Source organism: Mandrillus leucophaeus, unplaced genomic scaffold (genome assembly GCF_000951045.1).
Source record: "Mandrillus leucophaeus isolate KB7577 unplaced genomic scaffold, Mleu.le_1.0 Scaffold1628, whole genome shotgun sequence".
NCBI lineage: Eukaryota > Metazoa > Chordata > Mammalia > Primates > Cercopithecidae > Mandrillus > Mandrillus leucophaeus.
In genome coordinates, this window is record NW_012101619.1 from 103,957 (window position 1) to 116,285 (window position 12,329).

Genomic DNA, 12,329 nt, shown 5'->3' on the forward strand with positions numbered 1-12,329 from the left:
CATCCCAAGCTTACTGCTAGTCCTGGACAGGGACCCTTCTGGCTCTGGCCGAGAAGTCCTGGTTTCTATTGTGAAGCCTCCAAACTCCATTCTCTATCTTTCTCTTCTGGAGTGATTTGTTTCCCCAATTTTCAGTCTTTCTCACCCTAGGACATAGACCCATGGATCTTTGAGCCTTATCCCACCCCTGGGTCCATCTCTGGTCCCCCGAAGTCTAGTCTGGGCTCAGCACCTGGAATCCTATTCCTTGGGAGGAGGGTTGAGTCTATAGGAAGCACAAAGCAGTGTTGGACCTGGCTAAAGTCCTCAGGATGCTGGAGTCACACAGATGTGGATTCAAATCCCTTGCTGCCTCTTACTGGCTTATGGATTTAGTCGTGTTCCTTAGACTTTCCATCTTTAGTTCGTTAATAACGCTACATTATAAAATGAGATAAAGTATGCAAAACAACCATACACAATGGTGCTCAGTAAATTGTTACTTCTTCGCTGTTAGTTATTTGCTTTATTAAAGGAAAAACTTTAATAAAACAAATTCAATTTAACAGAGTTTAATTCAGCAAAGAACAATTCACAGATCAGACTGTCCCCAGAACCAGATTAGGTTCAGAGGGACTCCAGGGCCGCCACACAGTCAGAAAACATCGATGGACAGAAAAAGGAAAGTGACAAATGGAAACCGAAAGTGAGGTACAGAAACAGCTGGACTGGTTACAGCTGGAATTTGCCTTATTTGAACACAGTTGGCTGTCTGTGATTGACCAAAACTCTGTGATTGGTATAAGACGCAGTTACAATGTACACATCCAGTTAGGTTACAGTTTACTATGTACAAATAAACTGTTAGGCGGAACTTAAAATATGTAAGGATGTGGCTTTAGGCTAAACTTAATTTAACAGCCTGTATTTCCAAGGAATTTACTAGCAATCCTGGTGTGTTCGGAAACGATGACTCTCATTTAGCATGTGGGGCTTAACATTTTTAAATTGGAGGGTGGCGTGGGGCCGACAGTTGAGGAGACAGTATATAGAACCACTTAACCAGGTACCCCAACTAAGTGCTGTATTTCTGCCACCGGGGAAAACAGGAGGCCAGTTTTTGTTGTTGTTGTTGTTGTTGTTTTGGAGATGGAGTCTTGCTCTATCGCCCAGGCTGGAGTGCAGTGGCGTGACCTCTGCTCACTGCAATTTCCGCCTCCCAGGTTCAAGCGATTCTCCTGTCTCAGCCGCCCAAGTAGCTGGGATTACAGGCACGTGCCACCACCCTTAGCTAATTTTTGTATTTTTAGTAGAGACCGGGTTTCACCACGTTGGCCAGGATGGTCTCAATCTGCTGACCTCGTGATCCGCCCACCAGTCTTTTCAAAAATATAAACATTTTACTAAAAGAGGGAGAAAATATTATTTTGAAAGTTGGATGCATTTTCAGGTGGTTGTGCTGGGAATGGTGAGGTTCTTCCAGGGAAGGGAATTACTTTTTCCTTCAGGACCATGAATTGATGGATAACTGGAGGTGATGCTGTCCCCGGCCGGACATGGTCAGGGGAGACAGGGAGTGAGGGAAGTTGTCACAGAGTAAGAAACAATTTTCCCTTGAAGTGCTGGGGGGAAGAAATGACAGGGCGGGAGTGCAAATGGGCATACAGTGACCCAGGCGTTACATCAGCTGGAGCACTGAGTGGGATTTGAGAATTCAATTAGGGAAGGAATTCAGAGTCACAGGGGACTTCAAATCTCCTTATCCCATATTTCTTAAACAGTTGGGATAAGAGCTAGATTTTCTGTTATTTGTGATGGGTGCCTGAGCCGTTTGGAAAAGGTGGCCCTAGAAGGCCGGAGGAATTGGGAATGTCTGAGTTGCCTGTGAAGAGTTGAATAACAGTCTCTATGTGCTGGGAACCTGAAGAAATTACTCCTGAAGGTTAGTCCTAAAGTGTTTCATTTCATTATTTCTCATGGAAGGAGAAACTCTAGATGAACTTAGTGACCTATGTAGGACTTGGGGAAGGGCTTGGCAGACATTTAGGGTCTTTGCAATGAATCTGACCCTAGAAGTCAGCTGCAGCTTCTCATTGGTCTATACATACCTGTCTGGATAAAGGGCTCCTTTGAATATATCTGATCATCTCCTTTTGAAAATTCAGCAATTTCTCTCCTAGGAGACTGCTACTCATCCTACCTTTCTGAATATCCATTACTCCTTCTTCCCACAGCTTGAAGGCAGGTCTACTCCTCCTCCTGGAAGCCTTCCCTTGACCGATTCCTCGCTGAGTTCACAGGTATCTCATCCATGCCCAAGTTTTGCCCCCTTCCATGAGGTGAAGGGCTCTCAAGATGAGAGCTTTAGGTCCTGAGTTTGGAATGCCCGTTTCTTTGTGGATGCCCTTGGCTCTTTAAACTCATGGTATCTCAGACCAATGAGATGATCTCCCTCCTTCTCATCTACTTAGACCTCTGATTAGCTGAGGGCATGACTGTGTTCCTGGTCACACAGGTTAGACATTTCACCTGCCTCACTGCCTGAGTCCTGGCTCTATTACGTCTTTCAATTCTGCAGTGTAGATAGGATGAGGGCTCTCAGGGGTAATGCAATTCACTGTGTATCTGCTTAGGTATCAGTCATTCCCAAGCCTTCATTTTGGCCAGATGAAATGCCTCTTCCCATGAAGTTTCACCTTGTTCTCTAGCCAAACATATTGCCCTCTCTTCTGTGGACTTTTCATGCCATTGCACCAGCACATTCTCATGTTCCAGAGCATGCTGGCCTTGTATCACACTTATTGATGTCTGTGGACATTCCTCTACCTACAATGTGAGCTCATTGTGAACAGGATGTTTATCTGATCTACCCACTTCCTCATCTCAGTGACTTGTACTTATTTGGTCTCAGTAAATGAGGTTTTTCTGGCCATTAGCACATTATGTGCATTCTAATCACTTAAACTTGCCTGTATCTCCCACTGGTGGGTAAGTTTCTTGAGGACTGGACTAAGCATGATTTAGCTTTGTGTCCAGTATGTGAACTGAGCACTGTGCCAGACAAAACCAAAGTGTATAATAAATATTAAATTAAATGGGCAAAGTTAACTTCATTTATCATTTAGTATTTATTACACCTTAAATAACTCCAACGTTAAAAGTTTAGGGTTAAAAAAATGAAAGGTTTGGCAAAAGCAGATGAGCCTATAAGAGAAATAGACAAGGAGAGACTAGAGATAGAGGAGGAGATCTAAGATAATGTGGTATCACAGGAAAGGAAAGAGTTTAGATGGAGACCAAATATGAAGACAACTGGTTTAGCACCATGGAGGTCTCTGGGGAGCTATGTAGAGTCATTTTTCCTTGGGAGGAAAGGACCAGGAGCCACAGTGGGTACACTGATGAGTGAGTGAGGGGGAGATGCAAAGATGGAGGGGAAAAGTATCAATAACTGTTCAAGAACTTTGCCTATACAAAAGAGGAGGGTAACAGGGAAGCAAAAAGACATGGGAGCAGGATCCAGAGAGGATTTTCATTTAAAATGGGGCATATGAGTATGTTAAAAGCTGATGGAGTGGGGAAAACTTTCTGGGAAAAATATAAAACCTTTGATAAGATCTAAGATACTTAAATGTAAAACTAATTTTTTTGCGTGATAAAATCAAGTGAGATATTGGGAAAGAATATTTTGAACATCCATAACAGATGTGACACACAATTTGGATGATCACAGAGATGCAAAAGCGATGTATTTGTAACTGCATTCTACCTGCTTCTCAGCTGTCATTTCTATTTGTAGCAGAAGACAACCACACCAACAGACAAAAAAATTAAAATATCCCCTCAATGTTATTTAGTTCTTTTTCTGTACTCATCCTTAAAAACCCAGATTATAGGTTCTGTCTTCAAGGAATCCATCCTTTTCCCATGATTTCCTTTACCTTTGTACACAATTGTATTGGTCACCATAACACTGTTTTGTAATTACATACTGCACATCTGCATCTCCGACCTGACTCTGAGTTTGTTGAGAGCAGAGACATTCTCGGTATCCAGTTTATGCCCATTAACTATGTTGATTCTTGTTGTTTGATAGTCACGTAAGTCCCCTGTGGACTTCGGTGTTTTGTAGTGTTAGGTAGGACTATTTCTGCATTTGTCACATTCCTAAAAGGAATGTTTTCAGTCCCCAGAAAGTTCCCCTGTTGCACCTTCTGAGTCAGAACCCACCTTCCCCAAATATAACTATGCTCTGATTTCTAGCACCATCGATTAGTTTTGCCCGTTCTTGAACCTCATATAAAATCAATCATACAGCTTGTTTTCTTGTGTCTGACCTCTTTTGTTCAACATTAAGTCTGTGAGATCAAAATGTGTTAATGTATGTCAGCAGGTCAGCAGTTTGTTCTTTTTCCTTGTTGTGTACTATTTTATTGCAGGAATGATGATTGTTTTAATAACAAATAATAATAAAAAACTTTTTTTTGTTTTTTTGCTTTTTAGAGAAAAGTCTTTTCCTAACTCTAGAATATTATTTAGTCAAGAATATGTTTGGTTTTAAATGTTTTCCTATGTTACATGGGTCTCTAAAACATAAGGAAAACAAGAGCCCATGTTTCGTTCTCTCCTTGAAAACAGGATTTTTAAAAATACACAAATGAAAATTAATGAACTCTTAGTAGAGTTCCTTTCCACGGAGTTGGGGGAAAGTTGCTCTTCCAGGGTTTTGCTCTGTAGGACCACCCTGAATGTTACCTTGGACTATGGGAGTAGCAGGGGGCTTCCTGAGTAGAGGGCTCCCTTGCCTGATGTGCTTTTATGTCTCTTTCTGTCTCCTTGCATCGGCGATTTCCAGTGAGATGAGTCAGAAAACGGCCAAGGAGGGTCCCAGACTCTCCAAAAACCAGAAGTACTCCGAGCACTTCAGCATACACTGCTGCCCGCCGTTCACCTTCCTCAATTCCAAGAAGGAGATAGTGGATCGGAAATACAGCATCTGTAAGAGCGGCTGCTTCTACCAGAAGAAAGAGGAGGACTGGATCTGCTGCGCCTGCCAAAAGACCAGGTGAGCGGTCGCCCAGCCCGGCGGCACGGCTGGGCACAGCGCGTGGTCTCGGCTCCGGGCACGCCCCTCCCGCTCCGCACCCCACTCTTCCCCCCAGTCGGCTCCGGGTTAGGCTCCGACACCGGAAGGCACTCCAGGGAGACTGGAAGGTGGGTGGGGGAGCAGGGCCTTCCTACCTGTTTCCAGCTCCTGCCAGCGTCGCTTAAGCAGCCGAGGAGAGCCCTGGCTCCCGCCTCCAGCTTCTTTTGGCCCTCTCAGAACCAGGCGCCGTGCCACGTCCCCTCAGAAGCCCAAGAAACAGCCAGCTGCGCCCCCCGCGGTGGTCAGAGCGCCAGCCAAGCCACGGTCCCCTCCGAGGCCTGAGCGTCAGCCACGGTCCCCTCCGAGGTCTGAGCGTCAGCCACGGTCCCCTCCGAGGTCTGAGCGTCAGCCACGCCCCCGCCCAGAGGTCCGACCACCGCCAGCCAAGCAGCGTCCCCCTCAGAAGTCCAAGCAACAGCAGCGCAGCAGCCCCGTCAGAGGGCCAGGCGCCAGTCGTGGGGGGTCCCCCGTCAAAGCTTCTAGGTTCTGGTAACACCATCTCTTCCCTTTTGTTCCCCAGCCCTAAGGTTAGTAGCTGCTTCCTGTGTTTACTAACACCGGGCTGTCTCCACGGCCCTTTTCAGCCTTATTATCCAACCTGTGTAATCAACTCCCTCCATTAAATCCCCTCTGGTTGAAATACCTAGTGTGGCTTCTGGTTTCCTCCTAGATGCTATTGGTGCATACTTTGGGTGGCTGTGGCCATTGCTTCCTTTGTTTAATAGGACTGGAAGTTGTTAATCTATCAATTGAGATTATAGACCATGGTAACAGATTGAATAAATGAGTTCCTGAATGCCTGTGCCTCAGGGAGATAAGGAATGGTAACTCTAATCAATATCCTTATATGTAAAAGGAGAGGGTAATCCATTGGACCCATCCATTCTCCCAACACACTTCATCTCATGTCAATCTCAGTAGCAATACCATTCATTCATTCACTCATTCACTTACTCAACAAATCCTATTGTATACTTGTAAAGTTCCATTTGATGTGCTGGGGGAAGGGAATATGGCAGCGAGGAAGCTGTGTTATTTGAGATTCACCAGGACCATATAAGAGAATAGGTGTCATCGTGTAGGGATCAGTGCCGTAATGTTTTCGTAATATGCATGTACATGGGACCATGAAAACCATAAGCAGGAGTTTGGGGCTTTACAAGGGACATTAGGATAAGATGAGTAGACGGCAAAAGCAAGGTGAGTCATGTAGAGACAAAAAGAGGGCCAGGAATGAACATGTTCACCTACCCTATCTTAGTAGGCTAGGTTTCTTTCTTTCTTTCTTTCTTTTCTTTTTGTTTTGTTTCTTTTCTTTTTTTTTCTTTTCTTTTTCTTTCTTTCTTTCTTTTTTTTTTTTAGCAGTTTTAGGTTCACAGCAAAATTAAGGGGAAGGTACAGAGATTCCCCCTAAATTCTTGCCCCAACACACACATGCCTGACCAATTTTTAAATTTATTTTTATTTATTTATTTATTTACTGTTGTGAAGGTATATCAGCATGCCAACTTTTTAAAGCTTTTATTATTTGGAAGTGAACCTGTTTATAAGTTGGTGTTAATTGTATTCTGATACCCAGCACTTCTGTAGCATCTACTGTGTGTAGGTATCACATGATGTTTACTGATTCAGGAGGAAGAAAAGTCAATGGGGGAGAATGTTAAAGATGCCCCTAGAGAATATGGTTTTTGGGTCACCACTAAGGCCTGGGCATCTGCCTTTTTAGTAAGAATTCACCACCCCCTCCCCTCAAGGTATAGTTATGTAGACAGTACACAGACTACACAATGATCAGTGCTGACCTAAACAACCCATAAATGAATAATCCAGATTATTTGTGATGTGAGGTAAAGAAATGTGGAAAGTGACAAATTTATGGTACCAAAAGTGAAAGCATTAAAAAGGCACAAGATTAGGCAAGTTTAATTTGTGAAGGAAGTAACTACTCACTAAAACTTTAACAGCAAATTGTATGACTGGTTACCTAGTCATTAACTGAGACCCTCTTAAGGAGCATGAGTAGAAGGGTCCTAGGAGAGGTAAGTATTGATATATGGAAGTAGTTAGAAAATGTATAAAACAGAGGAAATTAGTTGTATAAAAGGCATGTCACCTATGGTGGTGGCTTTGGGTGGCTGGAGTTCAATCAGGACACGGAAAGGAGTTAGAAGACAATGAAAGCAAACTTCACCATACTCACAGATTTGTCTGGACCTAACCTTGCTCAGTGTATTCACCTAAATTCAGGAGGTATCCTAGTGCTGGCGTGCTTTGACTCCCTCAGTTAACAAATCTCAGTGGATATCAGAGAAGGTGCCTCCACAGGCTGTTATTACCTTCTTAGCCATTGTCCCTTACCTGGGAACAGAGGATCTGAAAGGCTTCATTCATAATGTCCCATGACTTCACTTATGCACTATCGGAGTCCTACTTGAGATATTCATTTTTCCTTCTTAGATTCCCAAAGGTCTTCAGGTAATATATTGGAGCCACTTCTTCGTCATATTGTCTATTCCTTTTATTGATACTGATTGACTATTTTGAATCGAAGGAGTGGGAGGCAGGTTGATAGGAAATGTTTGCTCTTAAGCAGAGCTACTAACTTGCACATGAAGAAAGGATAAAAAAGATTTTCTGAAGCCAACTTGCTTTCTGAAACAGTGCTATTTCTGAAGTATTGCTTGTAGAGGTTGTATTGCTTGTTTTGGCAAAGGCCTAATTGGGTTCTTAATAACTCCTTTGGATAGGTCTTCTCAAAAACCAGAGAATGATGTAATATTAGAAACCGATTGTATGGTTGCAGCATCCTGATTAAACATGGTAGCATTCTTAATATTTGATAGGAGGTAACAGTGGCATCTCCCTCTTAGTTTATTCTGTCCTCTCAATTCTAAGATTTTAGGAATTCACAAGGTTGTCCTTGCCTTTGGGTTTAACAGGTACGTCCTGGGCCTCTTTTGGTTTTAGTATTCTGCTTTTGGGAGCTGGGGATCTGTGGTTCTTTGAAAACCACCATGGCTGTGGGTGGTTAATTTGGAGTCAATCAGTCACATATATTCGGAAGTGCTGTGTGTGCCTTTGACTCATTTTTTTCTATACAGCATGTTTTATATTATTAAATTGAGCCCTGCACACAAGCAGCCTGGCAGACTCTGATTTTCCAGGAAACAGCAGAGCTAGAGAAAAAGTCTGAGCTCTTTGCTTTCTGTTCAGGCTCGTGTGCTGCCTGTGTCTCAGGTTGCATTACTGCTTTTATTATTTTGAGTGACTGAACTCTTGAATTTTGCCCTACCTGTGGCACACCGTCTTTCCTATCTGGGAGCAGGCCTTTATACATCCTGGTGGTCCCTATAGCACAATGCTTATGCAGAGCAGATGCTTTTGCAGAGGCCTAGGTTAGCCAGAGAGGCTTCCAGTCCTGGGAGCTGTGTGTTGTTTTGGAGTGTGACAACCTCTGTCTGGTCACAGGTCCTACCTGGTCCAGACTACATGGTTAACTACGCCTTCTCTGATAGCCTTAACCCAATTGTCTCTCATTCTCCTTCAACACTCGTTTTATAAATCCCTGATTCTAGATCAAGCTCACCACCTGCCTGCATTGGTTTTCCAGCTGCTGAGGATGGTCATGTGTGCCTAGAGCTGCTGAGCACAGTTTGGGAAAAGCTTTGTAGCCTGGTGGGTTGGTGCCACCAAAAATGGATGAATCCCAGCTACTCCCCAGACAGTCTTGGCTCCACCAGCACCCACACATTCATCAGAATGTGCATCTGTCTTTAAATCCTTCCCCTCAGCCTCAGAGGATGAAGCATTTATTCGCTGATGAGGCCAGTTCCCCATCCCTCCCTGTGATCTTCCAACCTCTTATCTCCTTTGGGGTCTTGCTGTACAACTTAGCAACCCCCCTAACCACTTCAGCCTTTGTATCTTGTCTCTTTCTCATTAGCATTTTGACATGTTTTGCTCTCTCATATTGACTGTGTGTTCACGTCTGGCCCTATCCTCTTTTCTCTCTACCTTAGACAAATTTTAAAAACAATAGTGTAAACTCATCATCTTTACTTCCTCAAATCCCATTTGCTCTTCAATTCATTGCATTCTAATTTCTTCCCTTAGCACCCCCTGCCCCTGGAATTCCTCTTGTGCAGATTCCTCCAGAAGTAACAATGCAAGGGCAAGAAGTTTATTTGGGAGGTGAAGGGGACACTGGAGAAATGTGGGAAGCAAGACAAGGGAGGGAAAGAGCCAATTTTTAAAAAGACAGTAACCAATTCTCACCACGGGTTCCTGGAGCTTAGTCCTGCCAAGGACCCCTGGGAAACAGTGTAGACATGTGCGTCAGTTATCTCACCAGAGGGCTGGAGGAACCGGGATATTTATACACCAGTTCTTGTCAGTCGTTAGTTAGCCAATGCTGCTTCAAGGGTGGGGGCATTCATTCTTTGACACATCTAGCTTGTTAAGGAGATGGCAAAGTGGGCTGCAGCAGCAAGATACAAACCCTCAGGAAAAGAAAGGCAAGTGCTGGCATCTGGAAGTGGGGCTGAGCACAAGAGTGGTATGGGCAAGGGGTTATGGGCAAGGCACCAGTAGTGTTTGCTCTAATGGTTACCTGTGGCCTTCATGCTGCTTTTCCTAATGAATGCTGAACCCAGTCTGTATATCAATGGTGCTTTCTGTTGGATTTGTTGGACTGTTCTCTCATTCAGTCTTTAAACTCTCTGTTCTCTTGGTTTCTGTGACTCCCTTCCTCCTTTTCACTGCAGGAACTTTCCTTTTCCATCTTTTCGTGAGTGCTTACTCTTCTGCCAATTGCTTAACCTTGAGGTGCCCTAGGGTTCCATACTGAGCTCTCTGCTTATATGATTTTGCCTTCTCTTGTGGTTTTAATTATGACTCACATGCTGATAACTTCTAAACCTTAATTCATCCTTGACATTAATATATGAGCCTATTCACTCAGCAGATCAATTTGATGTTGGAAAATCTAATCTGTCTACGCTTGATTTCTTTCCTACAAAGCTTGTTCTTTTTGTTTGCTATCTCAGCAAATAACACAGCTGTCCAACTAATCCCCCAAGTTGGAAACCTAAGCACATTGTAACTTCCAATTTTCCCTTGCATATAAATGCCTGCCAATTTGACTTTCTGATGGGAAGGGGTGCAGGATTGAGATCAAGCTAGAAACAAAGTAGTGGGAATGGAGGTAGTTGATAAAATAAGGCTCCTCCATAGCACATATGGAGGGATTGGCCTTTGAAGAGAACAAGAAAAACTGTTAGATTGTGCAAAGTAGAGAGAAACCCATTAATAGGCATTAAGACAGAGGCAGGTCATGCCTGAGAATGAGTGAGCTAGAATTTTGAGAAGGTTAGGGTACACCTGGAATGTTAGAGACCAGGCTTCTAGGCAGTAGTTAGGGCTGGCTGAGCTCAGTTCAACAGAGCTGTATAGAAATCATTTGTTCTTAAGGAGCTCTTTCTCCAATGAAGGAAACAGATTGCCACCTCTGAAATCATCAGTGGAATCACACAACTCCACATCCACACTCTGCTTCTCTTCCAACTTGTTTGCCAAATGCCCTCACAGCAACTGTTCTTAAACTTTACCATGTGCCTCCAGTGCTCTGATTCCTCCATTTTTATCTCCATCTATCAGACTCTTCACTTTCCTCACTTTCCAAATTAGAAATGATATCCCAACATTTTAATATCTTTCACAAATACCCTAGAATTCCCTGCCTTCTGAATATTTGTCTTACACCCCTGGGAAAACTCCAGCCTTTGATGAACCCAACTAACCGGCTTCACCATGCTTGATTTTGGGCAGCTAAGCATCACTGGAGAAAAGCACTCAGCAGGACAATAGTAGCTGGGTATAAGCAGAATTGTGTTTATCCTATCACTAAACAGTTTCCTTTTGGGCAGTTATAGTTCAATTGCATGCATTCAGACAAAAAAGGAAGCATGTACCTCAAAAGTGTCATGTATGCACATGTAGTTTGTATGCTCACACAATACTCCACATGTATCAGGCTTACTGATGTATAATTTACATGTGGTAAAATTAAACTCTTTTGGCATACATTTCTATGCACATAGTCCTATGACTACTGCCACAAGTAAGATATAGAATATTTTCATTACCCTTCAAAATTTCTTTATATTTCACCTTTGCTGTCAACTCCCCGACCTGTAGTAACCACTGACCTGTCTTCTGTCTCTATAGTTTTGTCTTTTCTAGGATTCTGTGTAAGAGGAATTATATATTATTATAGCCTTTTGAGTGTAGCTTCTTTTACTTAACATAGTGCTTTTGAACCATGTTGTTGCATGAGTCAATAGTTCTTTCTTTTTATAGTGGAGTAGTATATATAGAGTATATATGTATGTGTGTGTGTGTGTGTATATATACACACACACACATATATGCATCCATATGCAACTATGGCCCAACCTTTTTTTTTTTTTTTTTGAGACAGAATCTCGCTCTGTTGCCAAGGCTGGAGTGCAATGACGCGATCTTGGCTCACTGCAACCTTCGCCTTCTGGGTTCAAGTGATTCTCCTGCCTCAGCCTCCTGAGTAGCTGGGATTACAGGCGTGCGCCACCATGCCTGGCTAATTTTTGTATCTTTAGTAGAGAGGGGTTTCACCATGTTGGTCAGGCTGGTCTTGAACTCCTGATCTCATGATCTGCCCACCTCGGCCTTTCAAAGTGCTGGGATTACAGGCATGAGTCACCGTGCCCGGCCCCAACATTTTAATCTCTTTCACAAATACCCTAGAATCCCTTGCCTTCTGAATATCTGTCTTACACCCCTGGGAAAAACCCAACCTTGGCTGAACACAACTATATATATATGCATCCACATACAGTATATACGTATATAGCATATATACATATGCATCCATATAGTCTCTCTCTATGTGTATGTTTATATGTATGTGCATATATGTATATACATACATGCATGTATGTGTATATGTGTGTGTGTATATGTGTGTGTATATATATACACACACACATATATATGGATTCACATACCATGGTTTGCTACTCACCAGTTGAAAGACGTTTGTTTCCAGTTTTGGTGATTATGAATAAAGCTGTGAACATTATGTGAACGTAAGTTTTCCCTTCTATTGGGTAAATAACTGGGACTGGTAATGCTGGGTAATATAGTAGATATTTGTTTAAACTTATAA

General features: G+C 43.0%; 1 protein-coding gene across 5 annotated transcripts in view; it reads left to right on the top strand.

Annotated features, from left to right (window-relative positions):
* MOBP (myelin-associated oligodendrocyte basic protein) overlaps positions 1-5,765 on the top strand; it is a 46,338-nt gene extending 40,573 nt beyond the window's left edge. For 2 of the 5 annotated variants that reach the window (XM_011976115.1, XM_011976116.1), the window contains 3 exons: positions 2,214-2,279; positions 4,835-5,044; positions 5,303-5,765. In XM_011976115.1, the coding sequence (XP_011831505.1) occupies positions 4,839-5,044; positions 5,303-5,618 (522 nt within the window). In that variant the 5' untranslated portion in view covers positions 2,214-2,279; positions 4,835-4,838 and the 3' untranslated portion in view covers positions 5,619-5,765. Of the gene's footprint in view, positions 1-2,213; positions 2,280-2,612; positions 2,813-4,834; positions 5,045-5,302 lie in introns of all 5 variants that reach the window. The other 3 variants (XM_011976114.1, XM_011976117.1, XM_011976113.1) reach the window with 2 other exon arrangements.
* Positions 5,766-12,329: the final 6,564 nt, after the last annotated feature.